This window comes from Hylobates moloch, unplaced genomic scaffold, assembly GCF_009828535.3.
Source record: "Hylobates moloch isolate HMO894 unplaced genomic scaffold, HMol_V3 SCAFFOLD_10, whole genome shotgun sequence".
In the NCBI taxonomy this organism is placed as follows: Eukaryota; Metazoa; Chordata; class Mammalia; order Primates; family Hylobatidae; genus Hylobates; species Hylobates moloch.
Genome location: NW_026652285.1, coordinates 23,764,500 through 23,792,495, shown reverse-complemented (window position 1 = coordinate 23,792,495; position 27,996 = coordinate 23,764,500). Strand labels below are relative to the sequence as shown.

The window sequence follows — 27,996 nt, the reverse complement described above, 5'->3', positions numbered from 1 at the left end:
GGGCTGCTGGCGCCTGCGCAGAGCCCTCTGTCCCAGGGAAAGGCTCGGGCAAAAGGCGGCTGAGATTGGCAGAGTGAAATATTACCGCCGAGGGAACGTAGCAGGGCACACGTCTCGCCTCTTTGCGACTCGGTGCCCCGTTTCTCCCCATCACCTACTTACTTCCTGGTTGCAACCTCTCTCCCTCTGGGACTTTTGCACCGGGAGCTCCAGATTCGCTACCCCGCAGCGCTGCGGCGCCGGCAGGCAGAGGCACCCCGTACACTGCAGAGACCCGACCCTCCTTGCTACCTTCTAGCCAGAACTACTGCAGGCTGATTCCCCCACACACTCTCTCTGCTCTTCCCATGCAAAGCAGAACTCCGTTGCCTCAACGTCCAACCTTTCTGCAGGGCTGCAGTCCGGCCACCCCAAGACCTTGCTGCAGGGTGCTTCGGATCCTGATCGTGAGTCGCGGGGTCCACTCCCCGCCCTTAGCCAGTGCCCAGGGGGCAACAGCGGCGATCGCAGCCTCTAGTTTGAGTCAAGGTCCAGTTTGAATGACCGCTCTCAGCCGGTGAAGACATGACGACCCTGGACTCCAACAACAACACAGGTACTGAGATTCCTTTACTATCATCTTTTCCCTGTCACTGTCTCCCCACCTCCATCTACACCTTATAACAAGAGGAACTTTGTAAGGGACTGGGGAGTCCCTCGGCCCGGAGATTTGCTAACATGCTGCGGGGCTTTAGTGTGGGGTTTCCAGAGCGGCTTGTTCGGGCTGGAAATGCTCTCAGAAACGCCCCATCACCACCCCTCAGAGTCCCAAAGCTCCAGTGAGCCTCGAATCCCGGGGCGGGAGGAAATGGAGAGGAGGTACGGGTGGGGAAGCGAAGAATTTAGGGGGACTGGGAGCTTTGGAACAGTGCCCCGAAACGGCCCCATCTGTCCACTACCTGCAGCTGTAGTATGCCTGGCCTCAGAAAACGGACCCTCTCCCCTCTTGTCTTCCCCCTCCTCTAGTTCCTGCAGGCGCGAGGGAATCTGAGAAGCAGCGGCGCGATGGGGCTCAGGGAAGGAGGGGCTGGGAGAATCGTTCGGATCTCACTGGGGAATCCTCAGTGACAGGAGGGAGCGACACTTGAGGAATCCAGAGCGTGGTGCCCGGCCCAAGGGAGGGCACCTACAGGGCCCCGGCCGCTGGGAGGGCTCACATGGCTCTAGAGCCGGGCCCACGTGCTGCGTTTGTTTTCATTCAGCAGAAGCCGTGACCGCCACCCCATTGGTCGTTGCCTCCCGGCCTCGTTACATAATGAGCTCCGCCCCCCCGGTCGCCCCGGCAACGCGTGTTCCCTTCTCTCCTCCCCTAGGTTGTCCCGTCCCTGCTAGCGTTCGGGGTCCAGCCCACGACCTGGTCGCCGGGGAGGGGCGGGGAGAAGGCGGGGCGACTGCTCTCGATTGACGGGAAGCGAGGAGGGCGGGGCCTCGAGTTCCGGGGTTCCTCGTTGGGGAGCCACGTGCGAGAGGCACACGTGGAGCAGGGACGTGAGGCCGGCTGAGGGCCCAGCTCCCGCCCTGCCCCGCCCCGCCGAGATCTGGGTGAAGCTGGGCTGACTCACCGCCCCCGCCTGCCTCCTTTTCCGGTCCGCCTGCCCGGCCCCTTCCCCCCATCACCAAAACAAAGTAACATGGAGCCATTCCTGACCTTTCATGGCCTTCTGTTTTACGCTCCCTAAAGAGACCTCACCCCAAGCACCCTTCTCACTCCTTTCCACTTCACTCTTATTTGCACCTACTTCACTGTACTGCATTTAGACTCAGCTTCCTCACATTACAAATTCTCTGTTCCCCAAGCTTCTCTTTCCTTAGTTCTGCGAGCACTGCCTTACCCCCATCTCCACCGGACAAGCTGCAGTTTGCCTACTAAGGGCTCCCCAAAGCAACTGCACCCCACAATCATAGCTGAAATGATATTGTCCTCTCTTTTTTCTCACAAGAAGGAAAACTGAGACCCAAAGAGGGGAGTTGATGTCCTCTAGGTCACAAAATAAGTTGGTAGTGATGAGTTTAGACCTATACCTAGACTCAAATTTTGCGTATGTTCCTCACTTCCACGCTGGAAGCCTCTGCATGAAGGTCTCACTTCTTTTGGGGGGATGGGTGAACTAGGTCAACTTCATTTACTGCCAACTAATGATTCCATCCCCCACCTCAGCCCTGAAACCGTGGGAGCTGATCTGTTGTGCAACTATTTTCCAAGGAGCTGGGTTCACCCTGACCAACCTTGAGCTATTTTAGGGCCGCCCTGCCCAGTTTAGTGTGTGTCAGTGGGTGAGCAAGACATGTGCCTCTGCAGACACAGTGGCATGGCATGTGTTAGCTCACACGTGTCCTGGGATCCTCCCTTCTCCCACCCCACCCATGGCAGACCAATCTAGGTGCTTGGCAGAGGTGTGGCAGGCAGGTCACCTTTTTCTCCTGCTAATACCACGGGAGCACAGCCACCTCATTGGCAGTGTAACTAGAGGGTCAAAGTCCCTGAATGGCCAGAGAGCCAAGGTCATTGTACCAGGCTGAGATCTGAAGGTGGAATTTTAGAGCCCTAGGCTGGACAGTTTGTACTTCCACCTCCTGCAACTCGCACCGCAAAGTCCTTTCTGGACACAGAGATAGAGTCCACTGTGGCTCACTCTCTTAAGAGGCCAGGGGAACCAGGCTGGGCAGATTCCTTCCCTTCAGTTCCTTCAGAGAATATATGTCCCAGACTAGGGGGAAAGTGACTGTCTTACTTTTGTAAACCCTCCATTCTCTTTACTGTTGGCTGCCTATCCCTCCATGGTCCATGGTCTCATTCCTGGAATGGTCTTAGTGTTAAAAATCAGCAGCTGGGTTTTTGTTTTTGGAGGACTGGGCACTTTGAATGGTGCTCAGCTGCCCATCCCATCCCCAGATCTTCAACTGACAACTAAGTCATTAGCTGCAGTCGATATTCCCAAGGAAGGCATATAGGGAAGGGGAGCACATATGCGAGATGCCACAGGGGTCATGCCTCACACCGAAAGCAGAGGCTGAAGGTGTCCTGCAAAGGGTCGTGGGTGTTGCTTGGCCATGCCATGTCTACTGTGTGTTGGGGAATTGCTTATTAACTCCAAGATTAGGGGCTCCACATGGTGAACTGAGTGGCCAGCAGTGTTTTGGGCAGACAGGTGGGGATGAGCACAGTGGCACCCTAGGTCCTGAGACATGGCGGCTGACACCCCTTCCCTTTTGTTCCCTCTCCAGGTGGCGTCATCACCTACATTGGCTCCAGTGGCTCCTCCCCAAGCCGCACCAGCCCTGAATCCCTCTATAGTGACAACTCCAATGGCAGCTTCCCGTCCCTGACCCAAGGCTGTCCCACCTACTTCCCACCATCCCCCACTGGCTCCCTCACCCAAGACCCAGCTCGCTCCTTCGGGAGCATTCCACCTGGCCTGAGTGATGACGGCTCCCCTTCTTCCTCATCTTCCTCGTCATCCTCCTCCTCCTCCTTCTATAATGGGAGCCCCCCAGGGAGTCTACAAGTGGCCATGGAGGACAGCAGCCGAGTGTCCCCCAGCAAGAGCACCAGCAACATCACCAGTGAGTACCTTTCCAGCTGATTCGAGGGAAGGGAAGCAGGCCAGGGCCAGATTGGGAATGGGTTTTTACGTGACACCAGTCTTGCCAGGGCCTATTCTGGCTTCAGGAATTTCTCCTAGAGTGGCACCAGCCCCTCTTCAGCCCAGTCTTGTCACTCCAGTGCCCCTCAACACTGGAGTTCCTCCTTAGCTTTTCCCTCCCCGGATCTCCAGCCCAGAAAGCCTCCACACCTCTGGCCACTCAGCCTGGCCTCTCCTGCTCACCTGCTGCCCGTCTCTTCCACAGAGCTGAATGGCATGGTGTTACTGTGTAAAGTGTGTGGGGACGTTGCCTCAGGCTTCCACTACGGTGTGCACGCCTGCGAGGGCTGCAAGGTGAGGCGGACTGGGGGTAAGGGCAGGGGCAGGTGGCCCCCTCCCCCTGGACACAGAGACCCAGCCATGATGGAGGTGGTCACTAACCGCCCCTGCCCTCCAGGGCTTTTTCCGTCGGAGCATCCAGCAGAACATCCAGTACAAAAGGTGTCTGAAGAATGAGAATTGCTCCATCGTCCGCATCAATCGCAACCGCTGCCAGCAATGTCGCTTCAAGAAGTGTCTCTCCGTGGGCATGTCTCGAGACGGTGAGGCAGCATCCCCACATCCTCCCCCTTTCTTCCGCCCAAAGTTTCTGAATTAATCCTTCCCTTTAAAAAAGTTACAAATGGAGACATATCATACTGTGAATCACATTTGCACAGGGGATGTCCATCCTTCATTTGCTTGGGTCAACATATACTTCTATCCCATTGGTCCCTCGGGTCACCTCCTACCAGCAATCCCTCCTAGGGAAACCCCCCTTGATGGGTGGGGCCTTGCTGGTTTTAGTTTTGATGTGAAACCCCAAGCCTTCAGGGCCTTGCCCTTTCAGGAGGAAGGAAGGAAGAGAAGCACGTGAGCGTTGTTGAGAACTTCCTGATGCTGTTCTCATCCTGTTGCAGCTGTGCGTTTTGGGCGCATCCCCAAACGAGAGAAGCAGCGGATGCTTGCTGAGATGCAGAGTGCCATGAACCTGGCCAACAACCAGTTGAGCAGCCAGTGCCCGCTGGAGACTTCACCCACCCAGCACCCCACCCCAGGGCCCATGGGCCCCTCGCCACCCCCTGCTCCGGTCCCCTCACCCCTGGTGGGCTTCTCCCAGTTCCCGCAACAGCTGACGCCTCCCAGATCCCCAAGCCCTGAGCCCACAGTGGAGGATGTGATATCCCAGGTGGCCCGGGCCCATCGAGAGATCTTCACCTATGCCCATGACAAGCTGGGCAGCTCACCTGGCAACTTCAATGCCAACCATGCATCAGGTAGCCCTCCAGCCACCACCCCACATCGCTGGGAAAATCAGGGCTGCCCACCTGCCCCCAATGACAACAACACCTTGGCCGCCCAGCGTCATAACGAGGCCCTAAATGGTCTGCGCCAGGCCCCCTCCTCCTACCCTCCCACCTGGCCTCCTGGCCCTGCACACCACAGCTGCCACCAGTCCAACAGCAACGGGCACCGTCTATGCCCCACCCACGTGTATGCAGCCCCAGAAGGCAAGGCACCTGCCAACAATCCCCGGCAGGGCAACTCAAAGAATGTTCTGCTGGTAAGAGCATGGGGGCGGGCGGGTGCGTTAAGAAGGTCGGGGGGGGGGGCCTGGCAGAATGGACTTAGTGTAGGGCAGCTGGGGGTTCTTGGAGGCTGAGTGTGGGGATAGCGTCTTCCTAGGAGAAAATGTCTTGCCTTGCAGTCTGGGCTCTGCCTGGGAATCTCTGATCTCCACCTGGCACCTAATTGCTACTTTATCTGAAAGATCCATTCTCCAGGGCCACAGCCCCTAGCCCAGGCAGAATATGGGGTCCAGCTCTGCTTGGGGCGTCCATTTGACCCAGCCTGGCTGACACTCCCCTCCTTCAATCCTTTCCTCCCCCAGGCATGTCCTATGAACATGTACCCGCACGGACGCAGTGGGCGAACGGTGCAGGAGATCTGGGAGGATTTCTCCATGAGCTTCACACCCGCTGTGCGGGAGGTGGTAGAGTTTGCCAAACACATCCCGGGCTTCCGTGACCTTTCTCAGCACGACCAAGTCACCCTGCTTAAGGCTGGCACCTTTGAAGTGAGTGACTGTTTATGCTTCCGGTTTGTTTTTGGTTTTTTGAGACGGAGTTTCGCTTGTCGCCCAGGCTGGAGTGCAATGGTGCGATCTCCACTCACTGCAACCTCCACCTCCTGGGTTCAAGCAGTTCTCCTACCTCAGCCTCCCAAGTAGCTGGGATTACAGGTGCCCGCCACCACGCTTGGCTAATTTTTATATTTTTAGTAGAGACAGGGTTTCGCCATGTTGGCCAGGCTGGTCTCGAACTCCTGACCCCAGGTGATCCGCCCGCCTTGGACTCCCAAAGTATTGGGATTACAGGCGTGAGCCATTGCAGCCAGCCGCTTCCTGCTTTTGACCTTGGGAAGGATCCAACAGAAAGCCCTGGTGTCTGGGGTGGGCAGGACCTCTGAAAGGTTTTGGAACCCAGTATCTTTGTCCTTATAGCCTGATTGGTGGAAGGGGCTGAGCTGCTCCTGCTGCTGCCTCTTGATGGCTGGGACTTCTGTCATCTCAGCTGGAATTTAATCACAACCCATTACACTGAAATAATGCCTTGGGTGCACTGCTGCCTCTATTCTAGACAAGAGCAGATTAACTTTGGTGAGTGCCTTGCCCAAGGTCACAGGTAGTGACAAAGCTGACACTCAGATTCAGGCTTATCGGATCCCAAAGCCATCCTTCCACCTGGGCTCCCTCATTGCCCATTCAGAAACAACCCCCACTCTACTGAGAAATCGAAGGCAGCACCACTAAACCCTCTGGCAAACTACAGGGGCGATTTGGCCAGTGCTCCTCCCACCCCACCCAGGATGACTGTTCCCACTCCCCCTAGGTGCTGATGGTGCGCTTTGCTTCGTTGTTCAACGTGAAGGACCAGACAGTGATGTTCCTAAGCCGCACCACCTACAGCCTGCAGGAGCTTGGTGCCATGGGCATGGGAGACCTGCTCAATGCCATGTTCGACTTCAGCGAGAAGCTCAACTCCCTGGCGCTTACCGAGGAGGAGCTGGGCCTCTTCACTGCGGTGGTGCTTGTCTCTGCAGGTAGGTCAGGCTCTCGCCTGACCCGGGGGAGGAGGCAGACGCAGTTCAATTCAACACACCTTTTATGGAGTACCTACTCTATGCCAGGCCCTGCACCGGGCACTGAGGATACAGACATGATTCAGACACAGTCTAGCTTGGGAAACAGACTCATGCCCGACTAATTATAAAACAGTGAGATAAGTGTCACAGTAGAAGCATGAACCAAGGAAGCACAGACAACTATTTCTGCCTGGGGGAGCTGGGGAAGGAGGTGACACTTGAGTTGGGGCCTCAAAGGACAAGTAAGATGTTGCCAGGCAGAGAAAGGGGGAAGGGCATCCCAGGCAGAGGGAACTACACAGCAAAAAGCAAGGGAGCCTGGCCGTGTTTGGCCTGTTGAGGAAGGGAAGGTGGTCTTACGGGATGGGAGGTGACCAGCCCTGCTGAGCCCACGCTCCCAGCTTTCAGGCACCTCCTGCTCTTGGGGCAGAGGCCTGGGAGAAGGTATGGCACTCCTTCTCCTTCCCCGTCGGCCTTCTGGGGGGCTTCAGGGAGAGGCTGCATTGCCTGCCAGGTCCTCGCAGACCTCCGGTTCCTCCTCAGAGGAGCTCGGGGAGTCCGCCTCACTGCTGTCGTCTTCCCCACAGACCGCTCGGGCATGGAGAATTCCGCTTCGGTGGAGCAGCTCCAGGAGACGCTGCTGCGGGCTCTTCGGGCTCTGGTGCTGAAGAACCGGCCCTTGGAGACTTCCCGCTTCACCAAGCTGCTGCTCAAGCTGCCGGACCTGCGGACCCTGAACAACATGCATTCCGAGAAGCTGCTGTCCTTCCGGGTGGACGCCCAGTGACCCGCCCGGCCGGCCTTCTGCCGCTGCCCCCTTGTACAGAATCGAACTCTGCACTTCTCTCTCCTTTACGAGACGAAAAGGAAAAGCAAACCAGAATCTTATTTATATTGTTATAAAATATTCCAAGATGAGCCTCTGGCCCCCTGAGCCTTCTTGTAAATACCTGCCTCCCTCCCCCATCACCGAACTTCCCCTCCTCCCCTATTTAAACCACTCTCTCTCCCCCACAGCCCTCCCCTGGCCCTCTGATTTGTTCTGTTCCTGTCTCAAATCCAATAGTTCACAGCTGAGCTGGCTTCTGTGGTGTGTGCTCGTTTGGGGGGTGGGGTGGAAATACTGCCAAGGCTGGGGGGGCCACCTCTCCATCTGGTCAGTTTGTGGGGTGGGTACTCTGCCAGCAGATGGGAGGATATAGGGAAACAGCACACAAGTCTAAGGGGGGTGCCCAAGGGGGTTATTTTCATCATATATTTATTACATAAATATATAGTAAAATAGACGAGCAACAATTACCATAAAAATATCTTTCTTTAAAATCCTGACCCAAAACACAACGGGGTGAAAAATCGCACATAACAGACATACTGATTGTCAACGTGGGGCAGGAGTAGGAGCCCCTCAAGTCACCCCTGCCGGTCCCACCCCTCCCTGGGGAAGAGACCTACCTCCTTCCCTGTTTCTGGCCACAACCCCCCTCCCCCAGCCCAGCACCAGCTTCTCATACATTCAGTAGCGCCTCTGGGCAGTGTCCCCCTCCCCCCTGCCCAGGAGTTCCCAGGGCAGGAGTTACTGTCCTCCTTATGGACGGTGTCTCTCTCACACGCCCTGCCCTCTCCCAGCCCTGCAGACCCGCCACCAGGAGAAGGGGTAGGGGCTCCTCCCCCACCCTCCCCAAGTCTGAGCAGGGAGGAGGCTGGATGAGGTATGTGTGTTATGAGTGATGGGAGGGGCAATACTGAGATGGAGAGGCGGGTGGTGGGGGCGGGGTAGTGGTCATGGCTCTGGCACCCCCTTGTCCTGGCCTGGCCCCCTCGTCCTATTCCCAGCAACCCGTCCTCCCACCGATACTGCACCTGCTGCTCCACCCTGCCTGCCCTAGTGCCCCGGGCCAATACTAGGGGAGGCATGCTGAGCACCCACATCGAGGCCATCCCCCTCATTAGCACCAATGGCCCCCAGGAGAGGGCCCTGTCCCCTACTTCCACAGCAGGGACTGGGACAGCTGCCGCTCTAGAGCAAGTGCGTGGCACTCCTGAGTCGCCCTGGCTCCTCCCCTACCATGTGTACTCACTCACACATTCACGCAGAGGAACGCACACATACACCCCACATCACCGAGGGGGAAGGGAGGGGTCCGGGGAGGATGGGATCACAGCTCATATGATTGGGGAGGGTGGGGGAGTCCCAAGTGCCTATAAGAGGCCAAGGCTCTTCAAGGCCTTTTCTCTGCCGTGTCCATGGCTGAGAATGGGGATGGAGGGGTTGGGGTGGGGATGGAGGGATGGGGAAGACAGCAGACAGGTCAGGAATTCCACTGGGCCCCCAGGCGTGGTAGGAAGGTACAAGAGGGCCTACCCATGGGACTGGAGTAATACAGGAATCAGTACTCCAGGAGAGAGAGAGAGGATAGAGACAAAGACAGCGCGGGCAGCCCGAGGCCCCAGCAGGGTGGGACAGGCACATGCACAGGTGACAGCGGGTGCTCCTCCAGGCCCTCCACCCCTGTTGGAACACCTGAACGATGGGGGAAGGACGGTGCCCTGACGGGCAGCATAGCATTGCCTTCCCATGTCCGTGTGTGCATGTACGTGTGTGTGTGTGTGTGTGTGTGTGTGTGTGTGTAGGGGGCTGTGGCAGGCTGAGGGTCAGGGTGGGGTGGCAGGTTCCCCACTGCTTAAGACATTTTTGCCCCAATAGTGCAAAGCGCAGGAAGCCCTGGCACCCCTCCCCCCACCCCCTGCCCCAATCCCCATGGCTTCCGGGGGCATCTGTGTCCACCCATCCATCCCTGCCGACATGCAGCCCTGAGCCCAGCGCCCTCTGGTCTGCTCTGTCCCACCCCCACCTCCTGCTCCCATGGGAGGACCACCTCCTCTCTCCCTCTCTCCCCTGAGGAGTGGGCGGCAGCCACAGGGAGGGGGAGGAGGACAGCTCACCGAAGTGCAGACCAACAGAGCACCCTCACCAGGAGGGCGAGAGGGGCTCAAGCCAAAGTCCCTGAATTAGAGAAAAGAAGAGGGGAAGGGGTCCCGGGGCAGAGGGGCAGCTGGCCAAAAGAGCTTTAAAGAAAAAGGAGCACCGACCACCCCTCCCCTGGGGCCCCAACTAAGTGTCACTTATCTAAACACCCCCATTCTGGTGCCTGCCCGCCCAGAGTTAGTGCAGTGAGTAGGAGCGGGGGAGGAGGGCAGAGGTTAGAAAGAGCCCAGAAGACAGATGGGAAAGAGGGAAACAGAGTGCTAAAGGGGTGGAGGGTTCTGGGAGACGCTCACGCACAGCCCTCCTGTCCCCCGCCCCTACCCCCGCCCCCACCCCCGCCCCCACCAATGCAGCAGCATCCGGTTTCTAGCTAATACTGCAGGATATGAGGAGGGTAGGAGCTGGAGCCACAGTTTTTCCTGGGTGGGTGCCAAGGTGTGGAAGGAGGAGGTGGATGGGGAGAGGCCCCTAGGGCTGGGCACTTAAAGGGGAGCTGTGTGGGCATCAGGGCAGGCTGGTGAGGGGCCAGCTGGCATCCAGCATGAGAGGTAGATGGAACTCAGCGGGCACGAGTGGCAGAAAGCAGAGGACATACTAGGGTTGGGGGGTGCCAAAGGGGCACAGAGGGCGGGGTATGGCAAGGGGGGTGGCCAGGACCCTGTTGTGTTAACTCACAGCTCTGATCGGCAGCCCTACCCTTGGGGCTCTGGTGTGGGGGCATTTCTCTCTGATGTGGGGGAAGAAGGGGCAGCTCGCAAAGTGCATGGGGTAGTAAAGGGGGGGTCCTCCCCTCTGGTCAGCCTCAGTTAATAACTTAATATCATCTCTCTCTATCGCTCGCTCTCTCTTTTTTGTATTTTTCTCTCTGTCTAGTTTTTCTTCATTTGTCTTCTCCCCTTGCTTGGTTTCCAAAGTGCAGTTAGAATGACTATAAATTTTAACCTCCAGGGGAGGAGCCAAGCCGTTCTTTGCACCCAGGCATCTGGGGAAGTAGAGAGGCCCTCAGCCTGGAGGGGAGACCTAGGCCAAGGAACTGGGTGGGGGCTCTCTCTCGTGTGTGTAGGGGGTGAGTTGAGGGCATCTTCCCCCAGCCCACATTCCTCCTTCCCCTACGGACAAGGTGGCTTGTCCCCTCTCAGTCCTCCCGCCCTTCCCCTACCTTCTGAGAGGATGGGGTCCTGGGAACTGCAGGACACGGCTCCCCCAGCCTCCCACACTGTCCTTTCCATAGCAAGTTCATTTGTTTGCCCTGTCCCAGGGCTGGAGGTCTGAGGAGGGACCTGGGCAGTGCGGGTGTGTGTGTGGGAGCTGAATCTATCCAAGGACGAGAGGAAGGAGAGAAGGGGTGTGGGGGGGTCTCCCTCAGCCCCCAGCTCTGCCCCTTCTCTCCAGGCTCCTCCCCACCAGCTCCGCACACCCTCTGGCCGCCTGAGGCTTTAGACTTCCTGATCCTCAAAGACCTCGAGGAAGAGTGGGGGGAAGAGTTCGGTGGGGCACTCGACTTTCATGTGGAGGAAGCGGCTGGCGTGGCAGGCCCCGATCATGCGGAGGTCAGTCACCTTCATCAGCAGCTTGGGCCAGAAGTGCGGAATGTTGTGTTTGCGGTGGTTGACGTAGTGCTCGAACGCCAGCAGGTACGCCTCCTGACTCTTCTCGATCTTGTCCACACACAGCAGGCCCGAGCGGTCTGTGGGGGAAGAGGGGCGTGAGGGGCGAGGGGCTGGCCAAAGGCCTGGAGATGGGGAGGGTGAGGTGTGGGGGGGGGGGAAGAAAGGACTAGAGGGGAAATAGAGACAGAGAGGCTGGGGGAGGGGAGGGGAGAAGCTCCCCCTGAGGGACGTGGACAGGAGAAGCACAGGGAGAGGGAGGCAGCTGGGAAGTGGAGAGGGGCAGGGGGGTACTGGGGGGAGGGGGCAACGCAAGGACAGAGGGACAGGCCGGGGGCTGGGGGAGAGAGAGGAGCCTTGGAGTGGGGAGGACTGAGGTTGGTGGTCAGAGAGGTGGGGTGCAGATGGGGGTAGGGAGGGGACTGAGGGGTAAGAGATGGGACTGGGAGACAGAGGAGGGATGGGGGAATGGAAGGTGGCTGAGAACAAAGTGGGGAGTGGGGAACAAAGGGGAATGTGAGTGACAGAGGAACGGGGCAGCGAGAAGGAAGGAGACAAGGACAGGAAAAGGCACAGAGCAGGGATGGGGAGGCAAGGGATGGGCCTGGGGAACGAGTGAGAAGTGAGTGACAGAGCAAGGAACAGGGGACAGGGGATGGCCCAGGTGACAGAGAGGTAGCCCAGAAGAAGATTCAGGAGGGAGTTGAGCAACAGGCCCAGGGTCCAGCCAATCTCTGGGACCCCTGGAAGCTTCTGAGCCCTCCTGGCCAATCAGCAGGTACCTGTCGACATTAGCAGCACAGCCTGCAGCAGAGCCACTTCCGTGTCATCCAGGTTAAAGGCAGAGAGTGACTTGCCCAGTTCAAAGATGGCGTCGGAGACTACGCCCAGGCCGCCATTCTTGAGCTGCTCCCGCTTGACAGCCATCTCCCCACTCAGCGTCAGGGTGTCGCTCTCAGGGTCGTAGCGGACAGCCGCCCGCAGGGACATGATCTCCATGCAGCACCCCTTCAGGAGGATGATCTGGTCTTCGCAAGGCAGCTGTGGAGCGGCAGGGCCACAGGAGCACTCAGCATACCCCTCCCCGCGTCCTTGAGCCTCCCTTAGAGTGTCCTCCGGGAGCCGTGAGACCCGCAAGGCTCCCATGGACTCTGAACGGCTGACCTTGTGTTGGGCCATGTGCATGCCCTATTCCATTTAAGCCTCACAGTTATGCCTGTGAGGCCCGGCGCAGTGGCTCATGACTATAATGCCAGCACTTTGGGAGGCCAAGGCGGGTGGATCACTTGAGGTCAGGAGTTCGAGACCAGCCTGGCCAACATACATGGTGAAACCCCATCTCTACTAAAAATACAAAATTAGTTAGACGTGGTGGCACGTGCCTGTAGTCCCAGCTACTCAGGAGGCTAAGGCAGGAGAATTACTTGAACTCAGGAGGTGGAGGTTGCAGTGAGCCCAGATCGCGTCACTGCACTCCAGTCTGGGCGACAGAACGAGACTCCGTCTCAAAAAAGAAAAAAAAAAATTATGCCTGTGAGTTAGCACCCATCATTATCCCCAGCCCACTCCAGATGGGAACACTGAGGCACAGGGGATGGAGGTAACTTGCCCCAGGTCACATGGCTAGTAGGGCAGCCTGTCTCGAGCACTAGTGCTGTGGAAAATGAGAACTTTCAGGCTGCCTGGAGTTGGGTGGCCGCATAGACTTGAAGGATGAGGGGCTGTGGAGGGGAGCACTTGGAGCCGGCTGATTTCTTAGAGCAGCCAGACCCTGGCGTGTATCTGTGTGCTGGGCGTGTATGTGTCTGTGTGTATCTGTGTATGTGTGTCTGTGTGCTATGTGTGTGCTGGGTGTGTATGTGTCTGTGTGCATCTGTGTATGTGTGTCTGTGTGCTATGTGTGTGCTGGGAGGGTGTGTGTCTGTGTATGTATTTGTGTGTTTCTGTGCTAGGTGTATGTGTGTTTGCGTATGTATCTGTGTGTCTGTGTGTGTCTGTGTGTCTATATATCTGTGTCTGTGTGCTAGGTGTGTGTGTCTGTGTGTGTGCCTCTGTGCTGGGTGTATGTCTGTATGTGTGTGTGTCTGTGTGCTAGGTGTATATGTCTGTGTGTATGTCTATGTATTTGTGTGTGTGTCTGTGTGCTAGGGGTGTGTGTGTGTGTCTGTGTGTTGGGTGTATGTGTATGTGTGTGTATGTGTGTCTGTGTGTCTGTGTGCTAGGTGTGTGTGTGTGTCTGTGTATGTGTCTGCATGTGTGCCTGTGTGCTGGGTGTATGTGTATGCATGTGTGTGTATGCATGTGTGTGTGTCTGTGTATGTATCTGTGTGCTAGGTGTGTCTGTGTCTGCATGTGTGCCTGTGTGCTGAGTGTATGTTGACCTACAGGAATTGCTTCTTGTCCAGAGAACCTCAGATGAGCCTGTACTGGGTGACCGGGGGAGCAGGTTTCCCTCCAACACAGCACCACATCTCTCCTCCCTTCTGCCACTCACCTCGGAGAACATGGGCAGTTTTTTGGCAAAGTCCACCACACGGGTGATGGCCGGGGTGATGATCTTGGTAAACTCGCTGAAGGCTTCCAGGTCCACCTTGTCTCCGTCCGGCATGGAGACAATGGGTGACTGGCCAATGTCATCGGGCTAGAGAGAAAGACGGGGGTCAGCTGGGGCCGCAGACCCCTTTCAGCCTGTCACTGAGGCTCCCTGCCCACCAGGGGGAGCTCCAAGGCAGCTTGGGGAAGAGGGGCCGCCGGTGCCTGAGTCCCAGCCCCAAAGCTTTTCCTTCATCTTGAGCAGAGAATAGACCAGAACCAGAGCTCCAAGTCAGCTAATAATAACAATGGTAATAACAGTAGTAGCAGCTATAATGACTGAATACTTAATATATGATCAGGCATCAGGCTACATGTTTTACATGTCTTATTTCATCCTGACCATAATCCTAAAAGGAATAATTATAATAATCGCCATTTCACAGATGTGGAAACTGAGGCATGGGGCAGCTAAATAATAAGGTTAAAGTCATATGACCAGCAAGTGGTAGGACCAGGGTTTGAACTTGGGCAGTCTGACTCATGACTGTTACACATCTGCTTGGAATCAGAGCCCGTGCCCTTAACAGTGTGCACTGTGCCACCCTCCAGCATGCTCCACCATGAACCAGGTGCTGGTTTTCTGCCTTCCTTCACCACGTATAGCCAACTGTCCATCTCCTCCCAAACTGACCTTTTTTTTTTTTTGAGAGAGGGTCTTGCTCTGTTGCCTGGGCTGGAGTGCAGTGGTATAATCATGGCTTACTGCAGCCTCGACCTCCCAGGCTTAGGGGATCCTCCTGCCTCAGCCTCCCGAGTAGCTGGGACCACAGGCACACACCCCCATGCCCAGCTAATTTTAAAATTATTCATAGAGAGGCCAGGAGCAGTAGCTCACACCTGTAATCCCAGCACTTTGGGAGGCCAAGGCAGGCAGATCACCTGAGGTTGGGAGTTCAGACAAGCCTGACCAACACGGAGAAACACCGTCTCTACTAAAAATACAAAATTAGCCGGGTGTGGTGGCGCACGCCTGTAATCCCAGCTATTTGGGAAGCTGAGGCAGAAGAATCGCTTGAAGCCGGGAGGTAGAGGTTGCGGTGAGCCAAGATTGCGCCACTGCACTCCAGCCTGGACAACAAGAGTGAAACTCCATCTCAAAAAAAAAAAAAAAAAAAAATTATTTGTAGAGGGTGGGCATGGTGGCTCACACCTTGTAATCACAGCACTTTGGGAGGCAGAGGCGGGTGGATCACTTGAGGTCAGGAGTTCAAGACCAGTCTGGCCAACATGGTGAAACCCTGTGTCTACTAAAAACACAAAAATTAGCCAGGCATGGTGGCCGGTGCCTGTAATCCCAGCTACTCGGGAGACTGAGGCGGGAGAATCACTTGAACCCAGGAGGCAGAGGTTGCGGTGAGCCGAGATCATGCCACTGCACTCTAGCCTGGGTGAGAGTGAGACTCCATATCAAAAAAAAAAAAAATTATTCATAGAGGTGGGGTCTCCGTATGTTACCCAGACTGGTCTCAAACTCCTGGGCTCAAGCGATCCTCCCACCTTGGTCTCATAAATTGCTGGGATTACAGGCATGAGCCACTGCACCTGGTCCCAAACTCATCATTTACTTAGCAACTAGCTTGACCAGGGCCTAACACAATGTCTGGCACCCAGCAGGTGCTCAAAAATACTGTGACATAACTGTATCCTTACCCTCTCCTCCCAGTCACTATGGGCAGGAAAAAGAAGAATGGTCGCCCCCACTCCCTGGAAATTCGATGAGGAAGGCAAGGCCCTGTCCTCATAGAGCTCCCAGTTGTATGGAGTAGACACAGTCCAGACAGCAAGGACACAAACACAAGTGTATTAAATCTGGACAGCAAAAGTGTGAAGAGTATGTATTTTGGGTTGGATTACACTAAGACGACTTCCTGGAGGAGGCAAGACTCCGAGCTCACTCTCCTCTCCCTGCCACCTGGCTGCTGCTCTCCCCATGCCCCCTTTCTCCTTACCAGGAATTTCCGCCTCTGTTTCCAATGGCTGCCCTGGGCATTGGTGCTGCGATGGGCCTCTGTGGCAATGTGGATCAGATCCCACTCTTCAGGAGTGGGCTCTGGTCGCTGCTGCAGTGATCGGATCATCTCCTCCTTCCGACGCCGCTCCCGGTTCTGCTCAATCAGCTTACGCTTGGCCACCCGCTTCGAGTCATCTAGAACCACTGTGAACAGAGAGGCACAAGGTCTGATGCATGGCACCCTCCATCCCCTTTCCATAATGCTCCCAGAAACTACTCTTTCCAGAGTACAGGTTGGGGAAACCGAGGGCCATGGAGGCTAAATGACTTCCCAAATCACCTAGCACTTGGGCAGCACAACCTGGATCATGATTAATCCCCGGGACCATGTCAACAACAGTTTGGGCTGATCCAGATGAACATCATGTTCTGATCTAATGGATTATGGTGATGGTGGTTATTCAAAGATCCTGCCACCCAATCCCCAGTCAATGGAAGATGCCCTGTCTCATCTAGAAGTGGGGTGCCTTCGCTGGGAGTCAAGAACAGTGTGCTAGAGTGGGTGCCCAGGAGCTCTTTCTACCAAACGACTCCCTCTCTAAGGCCCTTGAGTGTTGTAAGGCAGGTAGGCACTGGGGCCCACACAGGGATCCTGTTTCCTTTTGCGCAGGAAGGAGGGCAGCAGGGACCGAGACACTGAACATTCTGCCCTCAGCCTGACCTAGACTGGATTGCCACTCTGCCCTGTGGGTTCTGAGGGTACCCTGGAAGGAAGCTGCTCTCCCAGAACTCATCCCCACCCCAGGCCACCTGGCTCTACTCCCTCCACCTGGGCCCCTTACAGTCCATGGCCATGCCCACGGCGATGCACTTCTTGAAGCGGCACAGCTGGCACTGATTGCGGGTGATCTTGTCAATGACACAGCAGCTGTCATATTTGCAGGAATAGGTGGGATGGAGGTTCTTCTGGATTGTGCGGCGAAAGAAGCCCTGGGGTTGGGGGAGATGGAGCAGGCTGTGATCATGACATGGCTTCCCCTTCCTGAACCAACCATGCAGTTTACTAGGGGTCAGGGGTGGAGAGCAAGGAAGGCAAGATCAGTGAGGGGACCTGGCATCCTCCTGACACCATGAGCCCAAGATTACTGGGCTCGAGGACCTGAGAAATATATGCCCTCAGCCCCTAGGCTGCTGAGGGGTTGGGGGTGCCTGGGTAGTGTTTGTGGCAGAGGTAGGAATGATGTCTAGAGCAGGCAGCTTTGAACCTGGGATAATGTGAGGCCTTAAGGAATAGCAGCTTTGGAAATCCAAGTCGCCGGGCGCGGTGGCTCACGCATGTAATCCCAACACTTTGGGAGGCCGAGGTGGGCGGATCAACTGAGGTCGGGAGTTCGAGACCAGCCTGACCAACATGAAGAAATCCTGTCTCTACTAAAAATACAAAATTAGCCAGGCATGAGGCTGGGTGCAGTGGCTCACGCCTGTAATCCCAGCACTTTGGGAGGCCGAGGCAGGTGGATCATGAGGTCAGGAGTTCAAGGTCACCCTAGCCAACATGGTGAAACTCTGTCTCTACTAAAAGTATAAAAATTAGTCAGGCATAGGCCGGGCGCAGTCGCTTATGCCTGTACTTATCCCAGCACTTTGGGAAGCTGAGGCGCGTGGATCATGAGGTCAGAAGATCAAGACCATCCTGGCTAACACAGTGAAACCCCGTCTCCACTAAAAATACAAAAAAATTAGCCGGGCATGGTGGCGGGCATTTTAGTCCCAGCTACTCGGGAGACTGAGGCAGGAGAATGGCGTGAACCTGGGAGGTGGAGCTTGCCATGAGCTAAGATCGTGCCACTGCACTCCAGTCTGGGTGACAGCAAGACTCCGTATCAAAAAAAAAAAAAAAAAAAATTAGCCGGGCGTGGTGGTGGGCGCCTGTAATCCCAGCTACTCAGGAGGCTGAGGCAGAGAATTGCTTGAACCCAGGACACAGAGGTTGCAGTTGAGCCAAGATTGCACCACTGCATTCCAGCCTGGGTGACAGAATGAGACTCCGTCTCAATAAAAAAAAAAAAAAAAAAAAGAGCATGCGGTTCTATAGTGTAGCAGTTATCATGTCTGCTTTACATGCAGAGGATCCTGGGTTCGAGCCCCAGTGGAACCACGGCGGGGTCCACCCCTTGGCCAGGCGCGGTGGCTCATGCCTGTAATCCCAGCACTTTGGGAGGCCCAGGCGGGCAGATTGCCTGAAGTCAGGAGCTCAAGACCAGCCTGGCCAACATGGTGAAACCCCATCTCTACTAAAAATACAAAAATTAGCTGGGCTTGTGCCTGTAATCCCAGCACTTTGGGAGGCCCAGGCGGGCAGATTGCCTGAAGTCAGGAGTTCAAGACCAGCCTGGCCAACATGGTGAAACCCCATCTCTACTAAAAATGCAAAAATTAGCTGGGCCTGTGCCTGTAATCCCAGATACTCGGGAGGCTGAGGCAGGAGAATCGCTTGAACCCAGGAGGCAGAGCTCGCGTTGCACTCCAGCCTGGGTGACAAGAGTGAGACTTCATCTCAAAAAAAAAAAAAGAAAAAATTAGCTGGTCGTGGTGGCACATGCCTGTAATCCCAGCTACTCAGGAGGCTGAGGCAGGAGAATTGATTGAACCCGGGAAGCGGAGGTTGCGGTGAGCCAAGATTGTGCCATTGCACTCTAGTCTGGGCAACAAGAGCAAAACTCTGTCTCAAAAAAAAAGGAAATCCAAGTAAAACCTCATTTTCCATTTTGCTAAATGACTCTAAAAACAACACTGACCCAAAAACCATTCTATGTTGCCTGTTGTCCATGCAGGTGGAATTCATAAAACAGGGGAACCAAAAAAGTCAAGGAAAGGGACTGAGTATGAACTCTAGAATCCCAATTCTCTACATTGGGATTCACCTTTATTTTATTTTTTTAATTTAATTTTTTTTTTCTTTTTGAGATGAAGTCTCACTCTGTCACCCAGGCTGGAGTGCAGTGATGTGATCTCGGCTTACTGCAACCTCCACCTCCCAGGTACAATCCGAGTAGTGGGATACAGGTGCCCGCCACCAGCCGGTAATTTTTGTTTTTTTTTTTTTTTTTTTTTTTGGCCCAGGCTGGAGTGCGGTGGCGCAATCTCCGCTCACTGCAAGCTCCGCCTCCCGGGTTCACGCCATTCTCCTGCCTCAGCCTCTCCGAGTAGCTGGGACTACAGGCGCCCGCCACTCGGGCCCGGCTAATTTTTTGTATTTTTAGTAGAGACGGGGTTTCACCATGGTCTCGATCTCCTGACCTCGTGATCCGCCCGCCTCGGCCTCCCAAAGTGCTGGGATTACAAGCGTGAGCCACCGCGCCCGGCCAAACTTTTGTATTTTTATAGAGATAGGGTTTCACCATGTTGGCCAGGCTGGTATCGAACTCCTGACTTCAGGTGATCTGCCCACCTCGGCCTCCCAAAGTGCTGGGATTACAGGCGTGAGCCACCGCACCCAGCCTCACCTTTATTTTAAAGGAAACACCTCAAAACTCAAGATGATTGCAATAATATGAAGAATTAGTACTTTTTCACATTTACAATGTGTCAGTCACTTAGTAAACATAAGCCTTGCTGGCCAGATGCAATGACTCACACCTGTAATCCCAGCACTTTGGGAGGCCGAGGCAGGCAGATCACTTGAGGCCAGGAGTTCAAGATCAAGACCAGCCTGTCCAACATAGCAAAACCCCATCTCTACTAAAAATACACAAATTGGCCAGGGGTTGTGGCGTGCACCTATAATCCCAGCTACTCTGGAGGCTGAGATGGGAGGATTGCTTAGGATTGCTTGAGCCCAGGAGGTCAAGGCTGCAGTAAGCTATGATCGCACCACTGCACTCCAACCTAGGTGACAGAGATCCCATTACAAAACAAACAAACAAACAAACAAAAAAACCCCAAAAGATAAGCCTTGTCTTTCATGGAACATCACAGTGAACCCTCCGGACAACCCTATGTTACTGCCTCCACTTTGCAGACAAGGAAACTGAAGCTTGGTGAGATGAAGCAATTTGCCCAAAGTCATGTGGCCAGTGGGCAGCAGAGTCAGAACTGGGCCTCGGGTATGGGACACCAACGTCTGAGCTCTCAGATTCCAGGGGGCATTAAAATCACCAAAGGCAGCCAAGTGCGGTGGCTCACACCTGTAATCCCAGCACTTTGGGAGGCTGAGGTGGGTGGATCACGAGGTCAGGAGTTCGAGACCAGTGTGGCCAACATCGTGAAACCTCGTCTCTACTAAAAATACAAAAAATTATCCGGGTGTGGTGGCGGGCACCTGTAATCCCAGCTACTCAGCAAGGTGAGGCAGGACAAGTGCTTGAACCTGGGAGGCAGAGGTTGCAGTGAGCCAAGATCGCGACACTGCACTCCAGCCTGGGCGACAGAGTGAGACTCCGTCTTGAAAAAAAAAAAAAAAATCACCAAAGGCACCTACCAAAGAAAGAAGATTCCTGGGCCTCACTCCAGAACTGCAAAATCAAACTCTCCAAGGGTGAGGCCAAGGCATCTCTGTCTTTTCAGGGTGCTTGCCTGGGACTCAGATGTCCGTGAGAGTAAAAGATCCTTTCTCTATGCTACACTGTTTGTATTGCTTCCAGAAGGATTGTATTGCTTCTGCCAGGGAACTCTAAATCCCTGATGGTCTTCGTTTGGTTGACATCAAGAAAGAGAGAGAAACTTCAAGCCTTAAACTTTTTTTCTTTTTAGACAGGGTCTTGTTCTGTTGCCCAGGCTGGAGTGCAATGGCTTAATCATAGCTCACAGCAGCTTCGACCTCCCAGCCTCAAGTGATCGTCCTACCTCAGCTGCCTGAGTAGCTGGGACCACAGGTGTGCGTGCACCACCATGCCTGCCTACTTTAAAAATTTTTTTTGTATAGAGAGGGTCTCACTATGTTGCCCAGGCTGTTCTTAAACTCCTGGGCTCAAGCAATCCTCCTGCCTTGGCCTCCTAAAGTATTGGGATTACAGGCGTGAGCTACTATACCTGGCCTTTAACATATAAATAATTCTGTTTCTTTTCTTTTTTTTTTTTTTTTTTGAGACAGAGTATCGCTCTGTCGCCCAGGCTGGAGTACAGTGACTTAATCTCCGCTCTCACTGTAACCTCCATCTCTCAGGTTCAAGAGATTCTCCTGCCTCAGCCTCCCAAGTAGGTGGGATTACAGGCGTACATCACTACGCCCGGTCAATTTTTGTATTTTTAGTAGAGACAGGCTTTTACCATGTTGGCCAGGCTGGTCTCAAATTCCTGGCCTTACTCATTCATTCATTTGCTCATTCATAATCCCTCCTCTGTCACTCACAAGAAAATTGCCTAACTTCTCTGAGTCTCAGTTTCTTCATATATAAAATGGGGATAATCATTTTATCTACCTTATAGCACTGTTGGGAGAATTAAATGAGATAATTCACTTGAAGTGTTTAAAACAGTGCTACCGGGTGCGGTAACCTCACGTGATCTGCCTGCCTTGGACTCCCAAAGTGCTGGGATTTAAATAATTCTGTTTCTTGGAAGGCCTTGCATTTTTAGGAGGTGATCCTGGAAAGGCTATCCAGGCTGAAATGATCAAAGTGAAATCTAATTAGGCCTCTCAAGCACTTTGGGAGGCAGAGGCAGGCAGATCACCTGAGGTCAGAAGTTCGAGACCAGCCTAGCTAACATGGTGAAACCCTATCTCTACTAAAAATACAAAAATTAGCCAGGCTTGGCGGCAGGTGCCTGTAATCCCAGCTACCCATGCTGAAGCAGGGAGAATTGCTTGAACCCGAGAGGTGGAGTTGCAGTGAGCCAAGATTGCGCCACTGCACTCCAGCCTGGGCAACAGAGAGAGACTCCGTCTCAAAAAAAACAAAACAAAACAATTAGGCCTCCCAAAGTCTATGACCTTGTCATCCCCTCTGCTGGGAAGAACCTGCTGTCCTCTTCTCTTCTGTGCTCCCAGCTCCCACTACACCCCCAGTACTGGCTCTCGCTCTTTCAGGTGCATTGGAAACACTCTGGGATTCTGTTAAAAGGAAGATTCCTGGGCTCCACAAAAGGGCTCTGAGTGAGCAGGGTTAAGATGAAGCCTGGGCAGGCTGGGCGCAGTGGCTCACGCCTGTAACCCCAGCACTTTGGGAGGCCAAGGCGGGCAGATCACGAGGTAAGAGATTGAGACCATCCTGGCCAACATGGTGAAACCCCGACTCTATTAAAAATATAAAAATTAGCTGGGCGTGGTGGCGGGTGCCTGTAGTCCCAGCTACTCGGGAGGCTGAGGCAGGAGAATCGCTTGAACCTGGGAGGTGGAGGTTGCAGTGAGCCGAGATCACACCATCGCACTCCAGCCTGGGCGACAGAGAGAGATGCCGTCTCAAAAAAAAAAAAAAAAAAAAGATGAAGGCTGGGAATCTGCATTTTAACTAGTAGGACAGGTGGTCCATGAACCACATTTTGAATAACACTGATGTTTGTTTCAAGTTGTGTCTCTCTCTCTGACAGGCTGTGAGCAGCTTGAGGGCAGGGTACGTACTACACTCTCACACCTAATAATACACTGAATGAATGGGTGATGGCTGGCATTTATCAAATGCTTCTTATGTGCATGGCACTATTTTATTTTTTATATTTTATTATTTTATTTTGAGACAGAATCTTGCTCTGTCACCCAGGCTGGAGTGCAGTGGCGCCACCATTGTTCAATGCAGCCCTGACCTTCTGGGTTCAAGCAGTCTCCCACCTCAGCCTCCTGAGTAGCTGGGACCACAGGCATGTGGCACCACACCCAGCTAATTTCTTTAATTTTGTAGAGACAGGGTTTCATTGTGTTAGCCAGGCTGGTCTCAAACTCCTAGGATCAAAGGATGCTCCTGCCTTGGCCTCCCTCCCAAAGGGCTGGGATTTTAGGCACGAGCCACAGCACCCAATGGCACTGTTTCAAACACTTCAAGTGAATTATCTCCCAACCTATTTAATTCTCTCAACGATGCTATAAGGTAGAGAGAATGATTATCCTCATTTTGTAGATGAAGAAACTGAAACTAAGGCTCAAAGAAGTTAGGCAATTTTCCTGTGAGTGGCAGAGGAGGAGTTATGAATGAGCAAATGAATGAATAAGAGAAGAGAAAGTAACCAGGCAGGTACGCCTGTAATCCCAGCACTTTAGGAGGCCGAGACGGGTGGATCACCTGAGGTCAGGAGTTCGAGACCAGCCTGGCCACATAGTGAAACCCCGTCTCTACTAAAAATACAAAAAAAATTAGCTGGGCCGGGCGCGGTGGCTCAAGCCTGTAATCCCAGCACTTTGGGAGGCCGAGGCGGGCGGATCACGAGATCAGGAGATCGAGACCATCCTGGCTAACATGGCAAAACCCCATCTCTACTAAAAATGCAAAAAATTAGCTGGGTGTGGAGGTGCATGCCTGTAATCCCAGCTACTCAGGAGGCCGAGGTAGGGGAATCACTTGAACCTGAAGGCGGAGGTTGCAGTGAGCCAAGATCGCGCCACTGCACTCCAGCCTGGGGGATAAGAATGAGACTGTCCCAAAGAAAAAAAAAAAAGTGATGACCTAACAGGTGGGCTTTAGGTGACATAGGGAGTAATATGGGGGCTCAGGTGGCAGGGGAGGGGCAGGATGTAGCTTCCATACCTTGCAGCCCTCACAAGTGATACAGCGGTAGTGATAACCAGTTGCCTTGTCCCCACACACGACACACTGCTCGTCTTTGTCCAGGTAACTAGGGATATACCCTGGCAGGAAGGAAAGGATGGAGGAAGGCAGGCATGGCTTGAAGTCCCAGCAGAGAGGCTCTCACATTTTTCCCCATCCCTCAACTTTTTGTTTCTGGCCCCTCTCCTAGCCCAGCCTCCCTGGTAGAATACTAGAGAGACATGAGGTGAACCTGTCCATCTCTGCCCTAAGAGTATGAAGAATCTCAGTTCTTCTGACTGCCCATTCAGGGCTTTCTTCTTGATCTATCTACAAGGCAGAGGATGGTGGAGAGGGAAAAATAAATGTCAGCTGCTCACTGGGGATAATATAGCCCCTCAATCCTTCAGCTCAGGCCCTGATTCTGGTGGGGCCTCAGATGAGGGTATTAGGGGAAGAGGGAAGAGGCCTTCCTGACCTAATCCACCCTCAAAAGCTGGGCACATCCCACATCACCTTTCTCACCCCCAGACAAGTCCATCCCAAGCCCTCTAGGAGGCTCCCCCCAGGGAACACAGGAACTACTGTTCCATGTCCAGGTCCAGAGGAGCCCTGACTGGGTTTGGTGGGGTTGGGGACGTGGAGAAGGGGCACACACAGCCAGCCTCACCTGACATGCTGGTTTTCAGGGAACATTGGCCGTTCTTTCTTTTTCGCTTTCCATCTGGTGACCTGGCACTGGATGGAGGCAAAGTGGGCAGAATCACAGAGCAGTCTTCGGGCAGCCCCTTTCTCATCCGAGAGGCTTATACAATCCCCCAAGGCCTGATTCTTTCCATTTTGTGTCCTCATTCTACCTCCCGCCCCCCAGGGTCAGCTGACAATGCTTAAAAGGGTCCAGTTATCTGGAAGTTGCAGGGGAGAGAGATAAGGGGCTTGGCTGTGGCACAAGCATATTCTAGAGCCCCAACACACACGCATTCACCCTCCAGAAGACCTGAAGCACGCATAATCCGCAGGACATCCTCATCTTTCAGTACATGACAAATACGCTGGAAGAATTCTCAGGATATGCTTAAAGCTATGTAACCTTTAGAACACACATATACATATGCAACATAACACCGGCACAGATGAATAACCATGCAGCCTTCACTATAAACCCACGGATGGTGAGTATGCACCAGGGCTGACATATCTGTGAAATTTTCAGGGCATTCTTAAATGTGCTATACAACCTCTAGGATATGCCCATGTGTTACACAACACTCTGCATAGGCACCTCATAAAACCACCCTCGTCCCTCCAGTGTGCACATGTTGCTTGAGCTCCAGGTCGTACACACATGCTAAATAACCCACAGCAATAGGAAACACTACACCCTCTGCACAGCCTCCATTTAACAGAGCAGCAAACTGAGACCCTACTTGTGCCTGGTGACACCATGAGCCGGAGTCAGAGCCGGGACTGAGCCCCTCTGTGCAACGTATTATTAGCAACCCTCAGCCACTGCACATATATGTTGCCAGGCTCTCCACATACATGTTACATAACCTCGGTGCACACAGGTTACATAAGCCCTCTACACGCATGCAAGGATTGTATAACCTCCCACACCCACCCTGCGTGTGGCATGTTGCAGGCCCCTTCCTCCTGGAGCCGGATGCAGCTCCCAACACACTGACACAGTGACCTTGGCCAGGGTCACAGTCACAGACAGCCCTGTGCTCCACGCCCCCTGGGGATTACTCCTGTCTACTTCCTACGAGGCTGAAAGGTCAGGTCTCCCTCACGCCTTCCAGAGGGTTGGGTGCAGGGGAACTCAGGCCACCTAGGCCCCAGTTGAGCTAGCGGCTTCAGCAGTTACCACCAGACTCACAGCCTCCTGAGTGTAGTCCTAGAGATAGCCACAAGGTGGCGCATAGACATGGGGGAGGGGAAGGTGATGGGGGAGGGGCTGCAGTCTCAGGGTACTGGGAACTGGCATTCCTGCCTTTCTCCAAACGTTAGGGGCAGACTCTTCCAGACCCACAGAAGCCTAAGCTGGGAGACACAGGGGCTGCAAGTGACAGCCACATGGCGACAGGTCAGATCGTCCTCAGAGTCCTTCCTGGGGTGCGGCTGTGGGGGAGGGGAGCTACCCCATGCCCTGTCCAGCTGTGAGTTCCATCTACTTCCTCTACCCTCCAGAGACCCAGTTGTGGGCCTTGGGGCTTTGTCTGGCCAGGCCTCTGGCTTCCTGGCTCGGGATCTGATCTCCTAGGCAACAGTCAGCCACACTGCTCCCCGGAGCACCCCCACCCCCACCCTCTCCCTGGCCATAGGCACAGGCTGTACCCAGCTCCCAGGGCACCGTGCCAACTGGGACAAAGCTCTGTGCCACTTGGAGCTGATGGAAAAGGCAGAGACCCTCTGGGCTCCTCAAGGGCAATGCTGATCATAGGTAACCATCCCTTGGTGTTATGTGCAGGGCTGACACCTCACCCACGTGGAAGCAAAACCATCATGGTTGGCGTGCACTTTCTGGGAGGAGCCACATCGCAGTGCCCGCCCTTGACCATGAACAAGGAAGAGCTTGTGGGGCTCCCAATAGATTCTGAATATAAGCGTGGGCTATGACCAATAGTTACTGGTGCATGTGCCCTGAAATGTCATACTACGTGAACCGCAGCTTGTGGACAACACACTTGTGGTCAGATAGTAAATGGGCTGGTAGGGAGCGGAAGAAAATAGCAAGGCTGTTTGGATCCCACATGCTCAAGGTGAGGGCAGCAATGGTGGAGGGGACGTCGGGGGCATCTGAGACTGCCCAGCAATGTCTAGGGAAGGGCCCCTTTTGTGCTCCCTGTAATTGCTCTGTATCACTCTCCGCTTCAAAATGAGCATCTCTCAATCCAAGTGCCTGTCACATCTGAACATGACCTCATCTGCCAGACAAAGGTAGGCAGAAGGCTTGCTGGCCTCACGTCCATCCCACAGAGGTGCTTAAAGGCGGTGCCTAAAGGAGAGCTTAGCCAGGTGCCCATGCCTGCTGCTTAGGAGTTGGCAAGACCTAGTTGCTGAACCCATTACCTGTTCTCCTCTGGGTCTGACCCACACTCCACCTTGCTTGGCTTCTGTTCCATTCACTTCAATTCCATCCAGGATGCCCTCCAGCACGCCAAGAGACTGGGGTGGGCACACTGGCCCCCCCGGCACGCCCACAGGCCACCCACCCCCTGCCACCCAGGCCCTAGGGCACACCACCCATGACACCCGCCTCAGCACTTGGCCTTTCACACCATGCCCTGCGCCCCAAGGGGGGCGGGCGGTGGGAGGGGCCAGGGAGTGGCAGGTGAGAGGGCTGGGGGCAAGCTGGGTCTGTGGGTCCTGGGCTGTGTGCTGGGGGAGTAGCTTCGGAGTCTTGTCCTGTCCAGAGATCCCTGTGGAGAGAAGACAGAGGCAGGGGTAAGAAGGTGTCACGGTAGGAAGGTGGGTAGGATCCCTTTGGTGGCAACATTTGGGGCTTTGGGGTCCCATAACAAGACAGCAGCGGGCAGGAAGGGCAGGCATAGAGAGGAGTCCAGGATAATCCCTTAGATCACAGGTACAGCAGGCGAGATTGGAGATCCACCTTCTAAGCCCCAGACATGGGAAGGAATGGAGGGAGAGAATGAGATCATTCATGTACTAAGTAATATGTCTCAGTCTTCATATTCAGACAAATGCCTGGCCCTTAATGAGCATCTATTAAACACTAGCTATTGTTACCACCACTCTAGAAAAGCTTTCCTGAAACTCATCTGTATTATAGGGGCAAGAGGGGACCAGAGACAAGCAGTTTTCAGCATAGGCAGGGGGGTATCTGTGAAGGAAGGGTGGGACATAGAGCGGCACGCAGTGAGCGTGAATGCCTATCTTTGTGCCTTAATAGAGACAGATGTTGAAAGCTGTGGGGAACTGACCTCCCATGCTGCCGGCCAAGTTATGATCCCCAACTCTGGCCCCTCAGGGACTCCAGAGCTTCCCACGCAAGGTCTCGAATCCCACTTCCCAGGCAGAGGACCAGACTTCTCAATTGGTTTAGCTGAGCTGCTATCGACCAGGATGGCAAGGGGGAAAGGAAAGGAAACTAACACACGTTAACTGGAGAGATAATCTGTACCCTCCAAAGTGGGCACGAAAACAAAACTTCACCGATGAGGAAACTGAGTCTCAGAAAGCTTGGTCATTCACTCAAGTTCACACAGCTAGTAAGCAGGTGGCTGTGGGATAAGCCTCACAGCCTGGCCCTAATGCTAGCCTTGTTCTGCTACCTGGAGTCCAGGGCAGTGACAAGCTGGGCCCACCATTCCTACGGCATTTCACCCCTCACCCTGGGCTGCAGACCTGTGGC

At 54.4% G+C, this 27,996-nt stretch overlaps 2 protein-coding genes and 1 non-coding gene across 3 annotated transcripts; 2 read left to right on the top strand and 1 right to left on the bottom strand.

The window, feature by feature from the left end:
- Positions 1 to 3: 3 nt before the first annotated feature.
- Positions 4 to 7,896, top strand: NR1D1 (nuclear receptor subfamily 1 group D member 1). The gene is made up of 8 exons (XM_032163526.2): positions 4 to 595; positions 3,265 to 3,603; positions 3,889 to 3,977; positions 4,081 to 4,225; positions 4,583 to 5,226; positions 5,554 to 5,739; positions 6,554 to 6,764; positions 7,394 to 7,896. The coding sequence occupies exons 1-8, from the start codon at positions 565 to 567 to the stop codon at positions 7,591 to 7,593; spliced, it is 1,845 nt and encodes a 614-aa protein (XP_032019417.1). The 5' UTR covers positions 4 to 564; the 3' UTR covers positions 7,594 to 7,896.
- A 647-nt stretch (positions 7,897 to 8,543) lies between these two features.
- On the bottom strand, positions 8,544 to 27,043 carry THRA (thyroid hormone receptor alpha). The gene is made up of 8 exons (XM_032163527.2): positions 26,694 to 27,043; positions 24,292 to 24,359; positions 23,622 to 23,722; positions 16,788 to 16,935; positions 15,944 to 16,149; positions 13,894 to 14,040; positions 12,182 to 12,440; positions 8,544 to 11,479 (listed from the first exon to the last, which is right to left on the bottom strand). Exons 1-8 carry the CDS (start codon positions 26,744 to 26,746, stop codon positions 11,229 to 11,231), a joined length of 1,233 nt encoding a protein of 410 aa, XP_032019418.1. The 5' UTR covers positions 26,747 to 27,043; the 3' UTR covers positions 8,544 to 11,228.
- Positions 18,031 to 18,103, top strand: TRNAV-UAC (transfer RNA valine (anticodon UAC)). Its single transcript has one exon. It is a non-coding gene; the product is annotated as a tRNA-Val (tRNA).
- Positions 27,044 to 27,996: the final 953 nt, after the last annotated feature.

Excerpts from the sequence above, each read along its gene's own strand:
- NR1D1 (XM_032163526.2), top strand. The coding sequence starts at position 565 with ATGACGACCCTGGACTCCAACAACAACACAG. Across the intron at positions 596-3,264 it reads GGACTCCAACAACAACACAG|GTGGCGTCATCACCTACATT; the intron begins GTACTGAGATTC and ends TTCCCTCTCCAG. Across the intron at positions 4,226-4,582 it reads CGTGGGCATGTCTCGAGACG|CTGTGCGTTTTGGGCGCATC; the intron begins GTGAGGCAGCAT and ends ATCCTGTTGCAG.
- THRA (XM_032163527.2), bottom strand. The coding sequence starts at position 26,746 with ATGGAACAGAAGCCAAGCAAGGTGGAGTGTGGGTCAGACCCAGAGGAG. Across the intron at positions 16,150-16,787 it reads CGTGGGCATGGCCATGGACT|TGGTTCTAGATGACTCGAAG; the intron begins GTAAGGGGCCCA and ends CTCTGTTCACAG. Across the intron at positions 12,441-13,893 it reads AACTGCCCATGTTCTCCGAG|CTGCCTTGCGAAGACCAGAT; the intron begins GTGAGTGGCAGA and ends GCCGCTCCACAG.